General features: G+C 51.3%; 1 protein-coding gene across 9 annotated transcripts in view; it reads left to right on the top strand.

Annotated features, from left to right (window-relative positions):
- Positions 1-3,606: 3,606 nt before the first annotated feature.
- Positions 3,607-20,346, top strand: part of DPP8 (dipeptidyl peptidase 8) — a 41,150-nt gene continuing 24,410 nt past the window's right edge. For 3 of the 9 annotated variants that reach the window (XR_005226992.2, XR_005226993.2, XR_005226994.2), the window contains exons 1-6: positions 3,613-3,768; positions 10,970-11,032; positions 11,991-12,260; positions 15,525-15,637; positions 18,263-18,436; positions 19,339-19,507. Coding sequence is in view for 6 of the 9 variants with exons in the window: in XM_037910260.2 (XP_037766188.1) it covers positions 12,002-12,260; positions 15,525-15,637; positions 18,263-18,436; positions 19,339-19,507 (715 nt within the window). In the remaining 3 variants the exon portion in view is untranslated. The other 6 variants (XM_037910260.2, XM_037910258.2, XM_037910254.2 and 3 more) reach the window with 6 other exon arrangements.

Below are 20,346 nucleotides of genomic sequence, written 5' to 3'. Positions count from 1 at the left end.
TGTTTGCATGGGACAGCTGGGAGGGACGGAAACTAAGCAGATTCTTAAAGCCATTGTTGATTAAGCAGTGAAATTCCCCATCAATTAGGAGGAGGGGGTGGGGAAAAGGCCCCACAAAATTCTGAAAGCTGTGGAGCAAAGTAGATGGTGAGTGTCACAGTTTCAGGGTAACTGCACCTCTGTCTCCTCCCTGTGGGCTGCTCCAGGAATGCCTCATCAGGTCTCCAGCTGTCACCTGTCTCTGAGCTGGGACCTTTGCCTCACTCCCTTCTGAATGGGGGGTGAAGTCTGCTCAGCTCCCTGTCTTACACTGAGTATCCCCCAGCAAGCCAGTCTGCTGAAAGACCAGCATCTGGACGTGCTCTTTTTATGGTTGCCTACAAGTTCTTTCTCAGCAAAGTACATTTATTTTAAAGACAATAATTTTTCCTATATGCCTGCTAAAAGCTTACCAGCGATTACCTATCGGTCTTATGGGGCCCTACTAAGCCAAAGACTTTTCAACCGTCTGCAAGATCTGGGGACTCCCTGGGACAATCCTGCTGTTGGCTGGATGAAAATGAACACCCTGTGTCAGCTCAAGCTCATCTTTTTATACCAAAAGCTCTTCCTTTGGTGGAGTTTCTGGAAAACCTAGTTTGACTAACTACCCCGGGGGCTGTGCTGTTCCCGAGTTGTTTACAAGCCCCAGCGTACTACGCCCCTTCCCTAACTAATGCCCCTGTTTGTTGTTGCTGGAGTGGTGGTGGCAGTAACCTTCCTACAGGGGCTACCACACAATCCTACAGCAACCCATTGGTCCCCAAAGATACTGTAAGGCAGGGGTAGTCAGTAGGTGGGCTACAGGCCAAAGCCAGACCGCCAGATATTTTTGAATTGACTCCATAAGAACCGCCATACTGGGTCAGACCAAAGGTCCATCTAACCCAATATCCTGTCTTCCAACAGTGGCCAATGCCAGGTGCTTCAGAGGAAATGAACAGAACAGGACATCATCAAGTGATTCATCCCGTTGCCCATTCCTAACTTCCGGCAAATAGAGGCTAGGGACAGGACACCATCCCTGCCCATCCTGGCTAATAGCCATTGATGGACCTATCCTCCATGAATTTATCCAGTTCTTTTTTTGAACACTGTTATAGTTTTGGCCTTCACAACATCCCCTGGCAATGAGTTCCACAGGCTGACGGTACGTGGTGTGAAAAAATACTTCCTTTTGTTTGTTTTAAACCTGCTGCCTATTAATTGCATTTGGTTACCCCTAGTTCTTGTGTTATGAGAAGGCGTAAATAACACTTCCTTATTTACTTTCTCCTCACCAGTCATGATTTTATAGACCTCTATCATATCCCCCCTTAGTCATAGAATCATAGAACTGGAAGGGACCTCGAGAGGTCATCTAGTCCAGTCCCCTGCACTCAAGGCAAATCTAAGTATTATCTAGACCATCCCTAACAGGTGTTTGTCCAACCTGCTCTTAAAAAATCCCCCATGATGAAGAGATTCCACAACCTCCCTAGGCAATTTATTCCAGCGCTTAACCACTCTGACAGGAAGTTTTTCCTAGTGTCCAACCTGAACCACCCTTGCTGCAATTTAAGCCTATTGCTTCTTGTCCTATCCTCAGAGGTTAAGTCGTCTCTTTTCCAAGCTGAAAAGTCGCAGCCTGGAACGGCTTCTATATGACGAGAGATTAATCATTGTTGTTGCCCTTTTCCAATTCCAATGTATCTTTTTTGAAATGGGGCGACCCCATCTGCATGCAATATTCAAGATGTGGGTGTACCATGGAATTACAGCGACAATATGATATTTCTGACTCATTATCTACCCCTTTCTCAAGTTTCAGAGTAGCAGTCGTGTTAGTCTGTATTCGCAAAAAGAAAAGGAGTACTTGTGGCACCTTAGAGACTAACCAATTTATTTGAGAATAAGCTTTCGTGAGCTACAGCTCACTTCATCGGATGCATGCAGTGGAAAATACAGTGGGGAGATTTATATCCACAGAGAACATGAAACAATGGGTGTTACCATACACACTGTAATGAGAGTGATCAGGTAAGGTGAGCTATTACCAGCAGGAGAGGGGAGGGGGGAACCTTTTGTAGCGATAATCAAGGTGGGCCATTTCCAACAGTTGACAAGAATGTCTGAGGAACAGTGCAGGGGAGGGGGGGGAATAAACATGGGGAAATAGTTTTACTTTGTGTAGTGACCCATCCACTCCCAGTCTCTATTCAAGCCTAAGTTAATTGTATCCAGTTTGCAAATTAATTCCAATTCAGCAGTCTGTCCTTGGAGTGAGTTCTTGAAGTTTTTTTGGTGAAGAATTGCAACTTTTAGGTCTGTAATCGAGCGACCAGAGAGATGGAAGTGTTCTCCGACTGGTTTTTGAATGTTATAATTCTTGATGTCTGATTTGTGTCCATTTTATTCTTTTACGTAGAGACTTTCCAGTTTGACCAATGTACATGGCAGAGGGGCATTGCTGGCACATGATGGCATATATCACATTGGTAGATGTGCAGATGAACGAGCCTCTGATAGTGTGGCTGATGTGATTAGGCCTTATGATGGTGTCCCCTGAATAGATATGTGGACACAGTTGGCAACGGGCTTTGTTACAAGGATAGGTTCCTGGGTTAGTAGTTCTGTGGTGTGTGGTTGCTGGTGAGTATTTGCTGCAGGTTGGGGGGCTGTCTGTAAGCAAGGCCTGGCCTGTCTCCCAAGATCTGTGAGAGTGATGGGTCGTCCTTCAGGATAGGTTGTAGATCCTTGATGATGCGCTGGAGAAGGTTCAGGGGACACCATCACAGGGCCAAATCACATCAGCCACACTATCAGAGGCTCGTTCACCTGCACATCCACCAATGTGATACATGCCATCATGTGCCAGCAATGCCCCTCTGCCATGTACATTGGTCAAACTGGACAGTCTCTACGTAAAAGAATCAATGGACACAAATCAGACGTCAAGAATTATAACATTCATAAACCAGTCGGAGAACACTTCACTCTCTCTGGTCACTCGATTACAGACCTAAAAGTTGCAATTCTTCACCAAAAAAACTTCAAGAACAAACTCCGAGGAGAGACTGCGGAATGGGAATTAATTTGCAAATTGGATACAATTAACTTAGGCTTGAATAGAGACTGGGAGTGGATGGGTCATTACACAAAGTAAAACTATTTCCCCAGGTTTGATTCCCCCCCCCCCCCCCCCATGTTTCTGTCAACTGCTGGAAATGGCCCACCTTGATTATCCCTACAAGAGGTGTCCCCCCCCCCCGGTAGTAGCTCCCCTCACCTGGGCCCTCTCCTGACAGGGGGGCGGGTAACACCCCTTGCTGCCCGCGCCCGGGGGGGGCTCGGGGTCTGTCCCCGGCCCTGGCGGCCGGAGCCCGCACTCGGCGGGAGGCCCGCGCGGGGCCCGCCGCGGCCGCCCCTGGGGCTGGGCCCTGCCCTCGCGGGGGCGGCGGGCGGCGCTGGCGGCCGGGCAGGGCTGGGGAGGTGCCGCCGGCGCCGGGGGCGGGCGCGCTGCCGGCAGCGCCTCCTCCCTCCCGGCCGGGGGCAGTGTCCCGGCTCGGCCGCGCGGGGCGGCTCTCGGCGGGCCGGGCTGCGGCTCCGGAGCGAAGGGACGCGAGGAAACGGAAGCGCCGGCTGCGATCGCCGCCCCCCCCGGCCCGCCCCAGTCCGGGCCCTCCGCGGCGGCCGGGCCCGCGGGCAGAGCCACCCGGCCGGGAGCCGCCAGCCCGCCGCCCCCGCGCGGTGAGTAACGGGCCGGGGGAGCCGCTCCCGGGCCCCGAGCCGGGCCTGTCACCGTGGCGACAGGGCCGGGACCCCCCCCGCCACCGCGGCGCTGCAGCTGCCCCCTCTCGCAAGGCCTCGGGGCTATCCCCGTAACCCCCCCCCCGGGGCTGCAACTCCCCACCCCGCGGGTCCGGGGCTCCCCCTCCCCCTGCAGGGCCACCCACACAGCGCTCCCCCCCCATATCCCCCTCTGCAGGGCTACACACACACAGCGCTCCCCCCCTCATATCCCCCTCTGCAGGGCGACACACACACACAGCGCTCCCCCCCCCCCCCATATCCCCCTCTGCAGGGCGACACACACACACAGCGCTCCCCCCCCCCATATCCCCCTCTGCAGGGTGACACACACACAACGCTCCCCCCGCCATATCCCCCTCTGCAGGGTGACACACACACAGCGCTCCCCCCCCCCCACATCCCCCTCTGCAGGGCGACACACACACACAGCGCTCCCCCCCATATCCCCCTCTGCAGGGCGACACACACACACACAGCGCTCCCCCCCCCCATATCCCCCTCTGCAGGGCGACACACACACACAGCGCTCCCCCCCCCCATATCCCCCTCTGCAGGGCGACACACACACACAGCGCGCTCCCCCCCCCATATCCCCCTCTGCAGGGCGACACACACACACAGCGCTCCCCCCCATATCCCCCTCTGCAGGGCTACACACACACAGCGCTCCCCCCCCCCCATATCCCCCTCTGCAGGGCTACACACACACAGCGCTCCCCCCCATACCTCCCTCTGCAGGGCGACACACACACACAGCGCTACCCCCCCCCCCATATCCCCCTCTGCAGGGCTACACACACACAGCGCTCCCCCCCCCCATATCCCCCTCTGCAGGGCGACACACACACAGCGCTCCCCCCCCCCATATCCCCCTCTGCAGGGCGACACACACACATAGCGCTCCCCTCCATATCCCCCTCTGCAGGGCGACACACACACAGCGCGCTCCCCCCCCCACATCCCCCTCTGCAGGGCGACACACACACAGCGCTCCCCCCCCCACATCCCCCTCTGCAGGGCGACACACACACACAGCGCTCCCCCCCATATCCCCCTCTGCAGGGCGACACACACACACAGCGCTCCCCCCCATATCCCCCTCTGCAGGGCGACACACACACACAGCGCTCCCCCCCATATCCCCCTCTGCAGGGCGACACACACACACAGCGCTCCCCCCCCATATCCCCCTCTGCAGGGCGACACACACACACAGCGCTCCCCCCCCATATCCCCCTCTGCAGGGCGACACACACACAGCGCTCCCCCCCATATCCCCCTCTGCAGGGCAACACACACACAGCGCGCTCCCCCCATACCTTCCTCTGCAGGGCGACACACACACACAGCGCTCCCCCCCATCCCCCTCTCCAGGGCGACACACACACAGCGCTCCCCCCCATATCCCCCTCTGCAGGGCGACACACACACACAGCACTCCCCCCCCATATCCCCCTCTGCAGGGCGACACACACACACAGCGCTCCCCCCCATATCCCCCTCTGCAGGGCGACACACACACACACAGCGCTCCCCCCCATATCCCCCTCTGCAGGGCGACACACACACACACAGCGCTCCCCCCCATATCCCCCTCTGCAGGGCGACACACACACACAGCGCTCCCCCCCATATCCCCCTCTGCAGGGCGACACACACACACACAGCACTCCCCCCATATCCCGCTCTGCAGGGCGACACACACACACAGCGCTCCCCCCCATATCGCCCTCTGCAGGGCGACACACACACACAGCGCTCCCCCCCCCCCATACCTCCCTCTGCAGGGCGACACACACACACACGCTCCCCCCCCATATCCCCCTCTGCAGGGCTGCACACACACACAGCGCTTCCACCCTACCTCCCTCTGCAGGGCTACACACACACATATACACACACACACACACACAGTGCTCCCCCCCCATATCCCCCTCTGCAGGGCTACACACACACACCGCTCCCCCCCCATACCTCCCTCTGCAGGGCTGCACACACACAGCGCTCCCCCCCCATATCCCCCTCTGCAGGGCAACACACACAGCGCTCCCCCCCCCATATCCCCCTCTGCAGGGCGACACACACACAGCGCTCCCCCCCCCATATCCCCCTCTGCAGGGCTACACACACACACAGCGCCCCCCCCCCATACCTCCCTCTGCAGGGCTGCACGCACACAGCGCTCCCCCCCCATATCCCCCTCTGCAGGGCGACACACACACACAGCGCTCCCCCCCCCATATCCCCCTCTGCAGGGCTGCACACACACACAGTGCTCCCCCCCATCCCCCTCTGCAGGGCGACACACACACAGCGCTCCCCCCCCCCCATATCCCCCTCTGCAGGGCGACACACACACAGCATGCTCCGCCCATATCCCCCTCTGCAGGGCTACACACACACACAGGGCTCCCCCCGCAATATCCCCCTCTGCAGGGCGATACACACACACAGCGCTCCCCCCCCATACCTCCCTCTGCAGGGCGACACACACACACAGCGCTCCCCCCCATATCGCCCTCTGCAGGGCGACACACACACACAGCGCTCCCCCCCCCATACCTCCCTCTGCAGGGCGACACACACACACACGCTCCCCCCCCATATCCCCCTCTGCAGGGCTGCACACACACACAGCGCTTCCACCCTACCTCCCTCTGCAGGGCTACACACACACATATACACACACACACACACACAGTGCTCCCCCCCATATCCCCCTCTGCAGGGCTACACACACACACCGCTCCCCCCCCATACCTCCCTCTGCAGGGCTGCACACACACACCGCTCCCCCCCCATATCCCCCTCTGCAGGGCAACACACACAGCGCTCCCCCCCATATCCGCCTCTGCAGGGCGACACACACACAGCGCTCCCCCCCCCATATCCCCCTCTGCAGGGCTACACACACACACAGCGCCCCCCCCATACCTCCCTCTGCAGGGCTGCACGCACACAGCGCTCCCCCCCCATATCCCCCTCTGCAGGGCGACACACACACACAGCGCTCCCCCCCCATATCCCCCTCTGCAGGGCTGCACACACACACAGTGCTCCCCCCCATCCCCCTCTGCAGGGCGACACACACACAGCGCTCCCCCCCCCCCCATATCCCCCTCTGCAGGGCGACACACACACAGCATGCTCTGCCCATATCCCCCTCTGCAGGGCTACACACACACACAGGGCTCCCCCCGCAATATCCCCCTCTGCAGGGCGATACACACACACAGCGCTCCCCCCCCATACCTCCCTCTGCAGGGCCACACACACACACTCAGCGCTCCCCCCCATATCCCCCTCTACAGGGCTGCACACACACACAGGGCTCCCCCCCCCCATATCCCCCTCTGCAGGGCGACACACACACACAGCGCTCCCCCACCGCATCCCCCTCTGCAGGGCGACGCACACAGCACTCCCCCCCCATATTGCCCTCTGCAGGGCGACACACACACAGCGCTCCCCCCCCACATATCCCCCTCTGCAGGGCTGCACACACGCGCACAGCGCTCCCCCGCCATCCCCCCCTCTGCAGGGCTGCACACGCGCACAGCGCTCCCCCCCCATCCCCCTCTGCAGGGCTGCACGCACACAACGCTTCCCCCCCCCTCTGCAGGGCTGCACACACGCACACAACGCTCCCCCCTCATGCCTCCCTCTGCAGGGCCACACACACACACACAGCGCGCTCCCCCCATTTCCCCCTCTGCAGGGCTACACACACACAGCGCTTCCCCCCCCATAGCCCCCTCTGCAGGGCTACACACACACAGCGCTCCCCCCCATATCCCCCTCTGCAGGGCTACGCAGACACACAGCGCTCCCCTTTTCCACAACACATGCTTCTCTTTACCTTGAGAATGCTCCCCCTCCCACACCCCCCCTCTGTCCCATCCCCCCTCAGGGCTGCACACAATCCTTTTGCTCTCCACATACACAACCTTGCAAATCTACATGCACACAGAGCTCCTGTGTTCCTTCTCCAGCGGGGCTACACACCCATGGCTGGGCTTCCTTTCCACCACCTCTGGACTCCCCCTGTGCTTCCTCCCCCTGCTACATGTGTGCACGCATCCCTGCTGTGTCTTCCCACCTGCCAGATCCCACAACCCCCACACTTTGTCCCCCCCAACCTTGCAGGGCTCCATACACCCCACCCTCCCCCACACACACGTGCCCACCTGCTCCCCACTGCTGGTCCCACATTAGCCCCCATGCTCTCCCTCACTCTCTGCCTACGTAAAGTCTTTTGTAATAACTTCTCCTCCCCCCTTTCCCTCTAAAGGGCTCTTCCCGTGAGGGCCTTATCTGCTGGACTCTCATACTCTCTGTAGTGCCAAGTGACTTATCTGCAGGAATGGTCTCCCTGCCCACACGCACCTGTGCCCCACCCGGAGGAGGTTTCCCTTCTCTCTCTCTCTCTCTCGCACACACACTCTCTCTCTCTCTTTGTGCCCCACATGCATGCACCCACTTCTTCTCTCCCCTGACTTACCACACACATGCAGGACCCTTCCCCAGATGGGTCATGACAATAGGGGTGTTCTGGCAGGGTATGTTTGAACAGGGAGCTGCTGTGCAGACAGCACTGCCAGGTGGGGAAGGCTGTTGGGAATACCCAGCTCAAAGTATGAGAATAAAATGCAACAGGGCTTGGACAGAGCCTCCTATCGGGGTCAGTACCCTCCAGAGAGACCAGTCAGGCCTGAGTGGTTTCTTTCCTCACCCCACTCACACTCCGGTTAACACTAGGGATATTTAAAGTATGGTGGGGGGGGAAAAAATCTCAGGCCTTCCATTTAGGTATCTCATATTCTTCACAACCCCCAAAGCAGTTACCATAGCCTTTCTCTACCCTCCACTTAATATACTGAGAGATCAGGGTGGAGAGGGCATTAATTAAGAATCAGCAAAGAAATATTAATAACAAGTTCTTATACAGCCCTTCTCATCCATATGTGTCAAAGTGCTGTACAAAGGAGGTCAGTCTGATTAAATTTTACAGGTGGGGAAACTGAGGCACAAGAAGGGGAAAGAGGTGGACTTTGGCAAGTCAAACAGGTCAGCATCCAAGTCAGGAATAGAACCCATATCTTCTGCCTCCCAGCCCAGTGCTCTGTCTTCTAAGCAACACTGCCTCCCTTTCCAAAAGAGGAAGTGATCCCTTTTGCCACCCTTTGCCAGGCAGCTTTCAGGGCCAGCCACGCCTCAGACCCCTGACTCTTACAGCCTGAAAGCTGTTTGTTTTCGGCTGGTCATACTCCAGCTTCCTCTCCTATTGCAGCATCCTTTCTTGACTTCTAATTCATTTGAATGGCATAGAAGTCATAGCTGTAACAAGAAAATATGTCTTCCTAATTGACTGTGTGGGCAGATGTATGGGTGTTCAGCAAGCTCTAAAACCTGACCTGCCTGACACTTGCACAGCTAAGCCACTCCAAAGGATGTTATTCATAAGATATTGTTCTGTGGTGGTTAATGCGGAGACACAGATGTGGGCATCTAATCCCTCACTACCTCTCCATCCTCTGTGTAGGCTGCAGTTATGCCACTAAGCGGGCTTAAGAGAGTGTTATTTTGATGTCCTAAATATATTTGGGAGGGGAGTGAAGAGGGTGGGGAGGGGCGTCCACGAGTGTCAACTGAGTGAAAGGGGCTGATGATATTTGTAATTCAAATTCAGCTGTGAGTGGGCAGACCCCTGCACCTATGTAAAATCCCGTTGACTTCAGCTTTTTATGTGGGTAGAGATTTTTCATGCTTATCTGCCTGTTAAAAGCTGCTGCTGCTGCTTTTTATGTGTATGTTGAAAACCAGAATTTTGGAAACCTACCCAGGTAGGTGGGTAGAAATAACCAGGAATAATTTTGTTGGACTCTGCAAAATATACAAGAGGCTTCTGATGCAAGTGTGAGGTCTGACCTCTTAAGTCAGAGGTAGGCAAACTACGGCCCGCGGGATGGTTCTGCCCGGCCCTTGAGCTCCCGGTCAGGAAAGCTAGCCCCCGGCCCCTCCCCTGCTGTCCCCCCTCAGCTCGCTGCGCCACCAGAGCTCCGGCCCACCTCTCCTGCCGGGCAGCGTGGCTGCAAGCTCCTGCCGCTCTGAGAAGCATGGTAAGGGGGCGGGGAGCGGGGGGGTTGGATAAGGGGCAGGGGGTTCCGGGTGGCAGTCAGGGGACAGGGAGCAGGGGGCGGTTGGGTGGGGTGGGGCTGGGCTGTCAGGGGACGGGGAGCAGGGGGAGTTGGATAGGGGATGGCATCCCCAGGGAGCGGTTAGGGGCGGGAGGGGGCAATCAGGGGACAAGGAGTGGGGGGGTGGATGGGTTGGGAGTTCTGAGGGGGGCAGTCAGGGGGTGGAAAGTGAGAGGGGGCAGATAGGGGGCAAGGGCCAGGCTGTCTGGGGAGGTACAGCCTTCCCTACCCAGCCCTCCATACAGTTTCGGAACCCCGATGTGATCCTCGGGCCAAAAGTTTGCCCACGCATGTCTTAAGTTCTTTTAGGTTATGAGCAAAGCATTGCTTTAACCCGGGTAAGATTTTGGACACTCTCCAAATGTGCTTTGATTGTGATGCAGGAGGCATTTCATTTCTGCTGTCCGTTTTATGCTTTGTAAATGGCCTGGACAAAGGAAAAATAGGGCAGAGATTTATTTGGAGAGGCCTAGTGGCTGGAAACTGAGAATTAGGAAACTTGGGTTTTAGTCCCAGCAAGTCGTTTCCTCTCCCTGTGCCTCAATTTCCCCATCTGTAAAATGAGGATAATGATGCTAACCTCCTTTGTAAAGCGCTTTGAGATCTATGGATAATAAGCTCTCGATAATACGATTGTTTTGCAAAGATGGGGCCAAACTGGAACTTTTTCCAAACACGCCCTTCCCAGGCCCCTGAATTTTAGCTGTTTGTATTAAAATGGGCTGGGGTTCAGGTCACACCCAGCGACTTTGGCTGGTCTCCAGTTGTTATTCAGCTCGCCTGTTGTATGTTGTTGTGTATGTCAGGCACACTTGTGTGTGTGTGTGTATATTATAGTTGCATGGGAGCTTGGACTTGTGTGGCTCTGTGGTATAACTGGGACTTGTAGCAACATGGCACTCTTTTTATAAAAGAAAGTATTATGTTTATTTTTGTTTCAGTGTCTGTGTAAAGTGCTGGACTGACACTCCTGTACGCTGGAGCCCTCTCTGTCCCTAGAAGAGGTACGTAACGCTTAATGGCAACACTATCGTTCCTATGGTGCCCCCCTCCCCCTTTCCTCTGCACTGAAGGGACCTCCTCTAGGAGCGAACAAGCAATTCAGTTTCCATGCTGATGGCTCTCCATCCTGGCAAACTGAACATTAGCTCAATTTGTTAATTTCTGAAATGGATCTCTAGAAAAACACAAAACAAGACTTGGGCTTCATGCTGGATGTTCACATTGCTCAACTGGAACTTAATGGCACGGCACTGTCTTGTGTAGAGGGAATGTTGAACCTGAGTGTCAACAGTTATGGTAATATTTGCATCATTGTTATTTAGCAGTAGCAGCGTTGCAGTGCACAAAGGCCCCAGTTAGCATCAGGTTGCGCTACACAAGAGTAGACTTGATCTCTGCCCTGAAGAGCTTACGATCTAACTTGAAAGAAGACTTATCAAGTGACTGCAAGGAGGAGGACAATGTTAATAAGGTCATGTGGTTGCATTGGTCAACTGTGCGCGGTTGGAAGGCTCCATATACAGTATCTGGAAACTTTTCCCCCTGACTGCTGCACAACCTTAGTCATCGTTGGTTGTAATATAGGCTTATACTATAAAGGTAGGTAACGTATGCAGGATAATGACAGAGAAAAGTAATCATGCAAGATTTAACAAAGAAGAACCAAGGAATTGTAGTTGTAAAATGAGAGTAAGCACATATTTAACAAAAGTAGAAAACTTTATATAGAATATACATTGATCTGCAAAGTTCTTAATGCCATCCTCACATCTCATGCTTAAAGGTTTGGGCCTGAATGATGACAAGGTATTTTCCAAAATAAAAATCTCTGTTTAAAACTTGTATTGAAATAGCAGTTTGCTTGTATTGTTTTTGCTGGGCTATTTCTTTTTTGGCATATATTTGCTAGCATGCTAAAAGGCAGCTGTCTGAAGTGTCCCCTTTGTCCCGTTCTTCCAGAAACATGCAACATGGCAGCAGCCATGGAAACTGAACAGCTGGGTCTTGAAATCTTTGGAACGTCTGAAAGTGAGGAGCATGCTGAGGCAGAGGAGCAGCCAACACTGGAACCCTTCTATGTAGAAAGATATTCCTGGAGTCAGCTTAAAAAACTGCTCACAGACACTAGGAAATACCATGGCTACATGGTGGCCAAGGCTCCTCATGATTTCACGTTTGTGAAGAAAAATGACCCTGAAGGAGCCCATTCAGATAGGATCTACTATCTGGGTAAGTTGCTTGCGTGACCCATGTCTTGATTCAAACCCAGACAACCTCAGTGGTGGTTTTCGTGTTCTTCCTGTGAATAAGATGTATTGGACAGCAAAACCAGAAGGGCTCGTTACGGGCTTGAGGCTACAATTGCTGGTCAGATTAACTGATCGTCCTGGTCCTTTCAGGCCTTAACATTTGTGAAAAAAAATCTTCCAAAGGAAAGCGGGGAGGGTGGTGGAAACGTCATCTCTTGGGACTCTTAGAACTGGAAAAGAATTAGAAAGTGTTCTTTCGGGAACAGTCCTGCACTAGCTGGGGAGATGGAGTAGCCGCCCGTGGAGGTCTTTCTGGGCTTATATCTCTCATTGTTATGGACTTGATTCTATTGAAAATAAGTTTGATTTCTCTCCCCCCCAAACATTGGTAGAATTTGATCTGTTTTACCTATTTGCTTGCACCCTGATGGAGGGGGAAAAGAGCATATCTGCATGTTAGCCTCCTAAAAAGAGAAATTGTAAGCATAATTTTCAGACACCTCAATGCCACTGTTCCAGATGGAGCATATTTTCCAGGGTCACTGCAGATAGCTGGGAGGATATGCAGAAATGGGGACATATATATTTACACAAATGAAATGCTTTGTTTTTCCTGTAGTTATCTTTGGCTTCTCTCGTGAATGGATGTATTAAAATTGTTATTCTTGGCCTCTTCTCCTCACTTCTCACTCATTTTTACTAATTGTGGTTCACTTAAACTGAGTAATCTGGGGTTCTAAATCAATGCTGTGCCAATTTTAGTACTTCCATGTCATTTTGTAGTGTGAAAGGTACTGCAGGTGAGGGGGGCGGGGCTTAGCAGGTTTTGTGGTTTCTGTCCAAAAGCCACAGTAGTAAACATGAAAAATCCAGTCTACAGGGAGTGGTGAAGCCCTGTTCAGAAAACAGAGCCAGAGCTGAATTCTGACTTCAGTGCTTGCTTCTTGGGAAAGTTTACACGGGGAGAAAACCCTGCGGCTGGCCTGAGTCAGCTGACTCAAGCTCATGGTGCTCAGGCTCCAGGGATGAAAACCTGCTGTGTAAACGTTCGGGCTCTAACCCAATGCCAAAAGTCCAAACAACAATTTTTAGCCCTGCGAGCCCAAGTCAGCTGACTTGAGCCACCCGCAGCTCTGCTGTGTGTCTCTTATCCCTGTGTAAATGTACCCTTAGAGTCTGATTAACAATTCAGAATGAAGGTGTGGAACCTCAATGAAATCCATGGAGTGCCACATGGGGGCACAGTCTGCCCACAAGCTGATCCAAAACCTGAAACTGATGATCTGTCCCCCTCAGTTTCCCCTCTCATAAAATGGGAATTAGTAACATTTTAACTGGCCTTCACAGCACCCCGGTGAGGCAGTTTCATGGACATGGTTAATTTGACACTTCATCCATTTATAGCAGTACTTTTAAAGTAATTTTTAGAGATTGAGCAGGAGGACCCAGAGGCGGATTGAGTAAACGGGCTTCTTTATTGCTGTACTTGTTCCCCTCGACCCAATTGTCGAGCAAGCACTGGATTAGTTACGGCACACTTTTTTTATCTAATTTAGTATATAAATACCTACATTTACTGCAACACCCCCAAAGCCCTTATTGAGTAATATGAACGCCCATACAATGAATATTAATAGCTATATACTGAATGTGATTATTGCTGCCCCTGTTTACTGTTTAAGCATATTATACAGCCATTTTTACCTTGAAGATACATTACTTTGCAGTAGTTGTAGCCAAAAATTCCCTTACTCAGCAGTTCGCAGGGAAGGGAGGAAGGAGCCATGACCCCGAACTCATCTATGTAGCTGGGAAAGGAAGGAAGGGGTAAAGAAGTGTTTTCTTTAGACACCCACATTCCTTATGCAGCTGCAATGCTTATCAGTCCTTAACAAGCAGAAGGGAAGGGAGAGGGATGGCAACTTTATCAAGCAAAGAAATCGTGTGTGTGGGTGCCTACTCCCTATTACCATGATAGCGGTTTTCCAAGTCTTTACTTAATCCTTACATAGCCCAACAGGAAATCAGGAACTGCACCTACCCTGCTGCTCCTTGTAGTTTTACTATCACAATCTTTTATATATTTAAAAGGTATATACCTTTCTCTGTTGTTGCTGTGTGAAAAACCCATGCAAATAATGGGAAAGCGTCTGTCTGAAACAGGGGAAGGCGAAACTGACTAGAGACAAAGTAAACAATGAAAAATAAAGAGAAATTGTTCTTTCATTTTGGAGAAATCTTATGGGCTCCTTTTAACAAAAGGAGGTAAAGAATGTTTAGGCAGAAGAGTGACTGTTATGTTGAAAGTGATTCGTAAATAGGTCTAATCCTGCTGCTAATCAGGTCAGTGGCAAAAGTCCCATTAACTTTAGAAGGAGTTGGCCCCAAAGGTTATAAAACATAGAATCATGGACTATTAGGGTTGGAAGAGACGTCAGGAGGTCATCTAGTCCAACCCCCATGCTGAAGATTAAAAATGTGTGGATTTGTTTTGTCTAACAAGTGTACTTTTTGGGGGTGAGGGAGAAACCCCATCAAAAGGTAGCTGGAAACCCTCTCATTTGAGGTATGGCTACGTTGCAGTCAGGAGCAGGGATTGTACCACACATGGGCATACCCAAGCTAACTTGCTAAAAATAGCAGTGTAGCCACAGTGTCACCGGCTAGCCACCGGAGTCCAGTCCTGCTTCAGACCCTAGGTATGCACTCAGGCAGTTAGCCCATGCCACCACCTGTGCAGCCGCCGCGACACTCCAATTTTTAATGAGCAAACTTAAGCAACGCTAGCCTGGGTAGGCCTAGGCTTGCTGTCCCAGCTGCAGTGTAGACGTACCATTTCAGGCAAGGGGCGTGACTCTGTAATCCGGCAAAGAGCTTTTAATAATTAAGAAGCCCTGCTGCTGGAGCTTGATTTTGAATTGTCCCTCAGTAACAGGTCCTGATATAGACTTTCCAGGGAATGTCAGTGTGCTAGGGGCAGCATGCCTGTGTGCTTGGTGTGATGCCTTGTTCCAAAATTTCACCTACAGGCACCTCCTCCTTTTCTGCTTGCAGCGCCCCCCTTCCCTTGGCCCCACCATCCCATGCTGTGAATGAGGCTGCAATGTGCAGACATTCAGTGGTTCCCCCTTAGGAAGGCAATTGCTCAGTCTGCTGTTGTGTCTTTTGGTTTGTCCTTATCAACTCCTGGGAGAGCATTTGTCATATTTCAATAACGGGGAATGAATACTGTTTTCCTTTATAGCCATGTCTGGCGAGAACAGGGAGAACACGCTGTTCTATTCGGAAATTCCCAAAACCATAAACAAAGCTGAAGTCCTAATGCTTTCCTGGAAACCTCTTTTGGATCTCTTTCAGGTACGTGAACATGATGACACCTTCTTTCCCTCATGGCAGGCATTCATGCTGCTCAGGCAAGCTGGAGTTATTGCAATTGTGAGCCACCAAGAGGCTGTGCAGTGAATGTCTTAAGGTCTTAAACGTTTTTACTTTCCCTCTTGCATAGCTAAGCGCTTTACTGTTAAATTTTAAAAAGATCTTATCTTGTCAACTTTATGCATGTTGTAGCCTTTTGTAAATCATTTAAAAAAAAAAAATCCTTTTCTGGCTGGTTTCTGCTCCCCCTGCAGGGGTTGCAATTGCTGCATGTAGCTTCCAGCAGATCTCTTGTAGTAATTTTTCTGAAGGAAGAGCAAGGGACTTATTGTAGAAGCCTCACTTCTAATGAGTCCAGGTGACTTCTGATACAGTTGGTTTAAAGGTGTCACAGCTTTTGCCTTCCCCCAAATCCTCCTCTACCAGTCTGCTGTATGGCTGCTGTGTCAATGGCAAGACTACGGGAGCCCACAGTGAATACCATGCAGTGGAGGGGGTTATTGATCAATTGCTCCATATGCTTAATCCCCCAGCTGCTCCTGGTCCTCATGTTGGAGTTCCGAGCTGCAGGCGGTACGTGCCCCTTATGTGGTCTCCCTGTGTCCTTGTCCTTCCCCTCAGCAAACCTGCAGCAGTCCTCTGGTGTGGAAGGGTGGCAGGACTTGCCCCTGTTGCATTAGCTATGACGTGAGCACCCTGGATGTTACCAGTCTGGCCCCTCATGAGGCTGTAGGTCCTACTAAAAATGCTCGTGGTGCTCTCATCCCTCCCAGCTGATCACTGTGGATCTCGGCTCGAGTTAGTTAAACTCTGTGTTTCTACTTTTCCTCTCTAGTCACCGCCGACATTTTTAATTCTTTTACGACACGTTCTGTTTGCCTCGTAACCATCGAGCTGCCAGCCAGACATGCCTGGTGTGTGGACCTTGTCTGTATAGCAGTAAAGCACCCACTAGTGATTTGCTGAAAACAAAAATGGACTCTCACTAGGTTTTTGGGGCTGGAAGCGAAAATGGACAAACTGTGCAGCTTTCTGAGCACCATTCCGGCCCAGGTTGCTTCTTTCTCCTAAGGCAGAATCTCCCTTGTAAACCTAGAGCTCCCTAGGCATTTCCAGACGCTTGCTCATTCTAGCGCCTGGTCTGTGCACACAGTTGCCTAATTTTAACCAAAGGGGGGTGAGTTTTAAACTGATTTAGTTCAATTGGCGCAATCTTGTATGGATACTCTTTAAATTCATTGAAATCTGGCTTATATTGGTTTAGCTTGCAGCTGTAAGGGCAAGCAAAACCAGTGTAACCAGTTTGTGTGTCCACATTGAAGCTTGCAGCAATTTAACTAAATCTCCACAAGAAAGTTAACAGGCTCTATGGATGCTCTTATTTTGGTGTAAGAGGAGCTTATTTTGGTTTTGCTTAAATCAGGGGTGGCCAACCTGGGGCTCCAGAGCCACATGCGGCTCTTCAGAAGTTAATATGCGGTTCCTTGTCTAGGCACCGACTCTGGGGCTGGAGCTACAGACGCCAACTTTCCAGTTTGCCGGGTGGGGGTGCTCCCTGCTCGACCCCTGGCTCTGCCACAGGCCCTGCCCCCCACTCCACCCTTTCCTGCCCCCTCCCCTGAGCCTGCCAGGCCCTTGCTCATTCCCCTCCCGAGAGCCTGCTGCACACCACCAAACAGCTGATCGGGAGTGGGGTGGAATGGAGCTGATGAGGGGGCTGCTGACGTGTTACTGTGGCTCTTTGGCAATGCACATTGGTAAATTGTGGCTCCTTCTCAGGCTCAGGTTGGCCACCCCTGGCTTAAATTGATTAGAAGCAGGTTTAAAAAAAACCAAAATGAGCTATTCTTATACTGAACTGAGAGTGTCCAGACAGCCTTTCTGCACCAGTTTGACTGTGTTTAGAACAATTCAAGTTATATAAGTGCAACTTTCTCATGTAGACAAGCCCTAAGTCAAACCAGTGCAACTTGTGTGTAGGCCAGCCCGAGGTCACTTTTGGCTTCCATCCTTCCTTTGAGAAATCAGATCTGAAACCAGCAGGAAGGAACTTTCTCCTCTCTTTTCCTGTTCATTGGCTCAAAAGGGTGTATGTAAAACTCCCGAGACAGAATTGGCCTATGTCTGCCCATGCACCGATACTGGGAAAAGGTAGCACAGATCCTACAAAGAAAATGGCTGTGTCTACGAGGGACATCACGAACGTTTGTTGCACTGGTTCAAATAAGATCCCCAAAGACTGTTGCGGGGAGACTTCCCAGACTGCTAAAAAGCCAAAGGGGCACTATCTGCTCCTACCCTCTTTTCCACCCAACACCATTTAAATTGGTGGCGGAATTACAACCGGCTTTACAATGATGTGAGATCTGAACCTGGCCCAGAGTTACTGGTACGAGGACGGAGACTCAAGAATGAGCAGGCTGCTTGCAGCCAGCGGGATTCTCATTAGATTAACACTTTTCTTTGTTTGCCAGAGATGCTAGAATACGACTCAAGCAGCCAGCCATCTTTGGCTCTTTGGTGCCAGAGAAGATGCTTTCTGTACATGAGAAGACCAAGTAAAAAGTAGAGCAAGCCAGATGAGTTCTCCTGTCTCTCCCTATTCAGGCTTCCCTAGACTACGGGATGTACTCCCGCGAAGAAGAATTGCTGCGAGAGAGAAAGCGCATTGGGACAGTTGGAATTGCCTCTTATGATTATCACAGAGAAAGTGGCACCTTTCTGTTTCAGGCTGGCAGTGGAATTTACCACGTAAAAGACGGCGGCCCTCATGGATTTACTGTGAGTTCAAGTACATTGCTAATCCTTATGTTAATGTACTGTGTCAGGAATTTGTTTGCGGAAGAGTCCAGGCGATGAGATTTGTAGATCAAGCAGCCAGCTCCGGATGTACAAATATGCTGAGGGTCACTGAAATGCATTCTAGAGATGGGGGGGGGAAATCACGTGAAGTCGACGGCTAGTAATGTTGAACAGATGGGCGAAGAGGAGAAAGGAATGTGCATAGTAACACTAAATCATAAATCTGGAGACTGTAAAAGTCGTTCCGTGAAATTACTTGTTACAAGGTTTCTACTCATTAGATTGGGCTGAAGAATTGAGAAGAGAACTTTGTGAAAGAGCAGCTGGGGTCACTGCTGCCTAAGTGCTGAAGCTGGACTCCGACTTCCAAGCCAGAGTAATTTCTTTTTAATGTAACAAATGCTTGATGTCAGTCTAATCATATCATCTGATGGATGCTGCTGCATTCTCAGTGGGTTTAGCAAATGAGGCTATTACGTGCTTCAGCCAGGTCATCCATCAGGGTGCAATTTTTTAAAGTGCACTGAGCCTTTGTAAACAAGCTGACTTTCTACTAGTGCTGATGAAAGGTGTCTGTCTTAGGGCCGTTAGCGTGGCATCTGTGGAACCACGCAGTAGGCACAGTGGCCGCAGAAGCTTCCCTACCGGCAGCATGTGGGTATTTTATGTTTTTCTTGGTCAAAAAAGGTTGGATTCCTCTCGCACTAAGCCCCAGCATTTGAATGCAAGTAGAAGTTGGCTACTGTACCTGCCAGTAACACTTGTATCTGTACTTAATGGAAACCATCCATCTTTTTGGAGATGAACAGAGTAACAGTTTAGCTCCTGTTGTCGATGTGTTTTATATTGCTGTCTAATTCATCTTTTCTTCTTTTAAACAGCAACAGCCCTTAAAGCCCAATTTAGTGGAGACCAGTTGTCCAAACATACGGATGGATCCAAAACTGTGCCCAGCTGATCCAAACTGGATTGCATTTATCCATAGCAATGACATCTGGATTTCTAATATACTAACCAGAGAAGAAAGGAGGCTAACCTTTGTCCATAACGGTAATGCATGTTCAATTTACAATCCAGATCTTTAATCTCTTCAGCTGTGTGTGTGTATTCTCTAGACTAAATTTGGCACTGGCATTAATGGCTTCTATTGAAATTCATGGGAGTTGGCCCTGTTATTCCAGGGCTGAATTTGGCCATCTGTATGTTACGTTCTCTGTGTTTCTTCTGCTGGCTTGTGGAGCAATTCACTTCCATGTCCATGAAGTCTGGCAAGGTGGCTCATTCTTTGAATGCATCAAGGAAGCTTTTCTCGTTGAACCCAAAGTTTTCCCTTTTCCCCGTGACTGCTTCCTTCAGAATGGAGGCGCTATGAGCTGGGCAGAACTGGAGGAGAATTCCCACCAGTGACCAGACGTGCTGCAAAGGTCTTGGAGGTGATCTGAAGTGCTTCTGACTTGCACACTGGCTTCTGCCTCATGTTCAGATAATAATTTCTCTTCCTTTGCTTCCACCCTAACCGTATTTTACAGGTTTCAGAGTAGCAGCCGTGTTAGTCTGTATTCGCAAAAAGAAGATGAGTACTTGTGGCACCTTAGAGACTAACAAATTTATTTGAGCATAAGTTTTCGTGAGCTACAGCTCACTTCATCATGCATGATGAAGTGAGCTGTAGCTCACGAAAACTTATGCTCAAATAAATTTGTTAGTCTCTAAGGTGGCACAAGTACTCCTTGTATTTTACAGATATACCAGTGTGTGACTTGGATGAAGGAACAGGGGAAATACCCACTTCCAGGGTGGATAAAAATCAATTAAAAGTTAATTATGTTTAAGAGTTAAATACATTCTTCTTTTTAAATTTAAACCCATTAAACATGAAAGTGACAACC

Source organism: Chelonia mydas, chromosome 10 (genome assembly GCF_015237465.2).
Source record: "Chelonia mydas isolate rCheMyd1 chromosome 10, rCheMyd1.pri.v2, whole genome shotgun sequence".
NCBI classification, from domain to species: domain Eukaryota; kingdom Metazoa; phylum Chordata; order Testudines; family Cheloniidae; genus Chelonia; species Chelonia mydas.
Note: the sequence above shows the minus strand (reverse complement) of the source record. Positions and strands in the feature narration are given on the sequence as shown.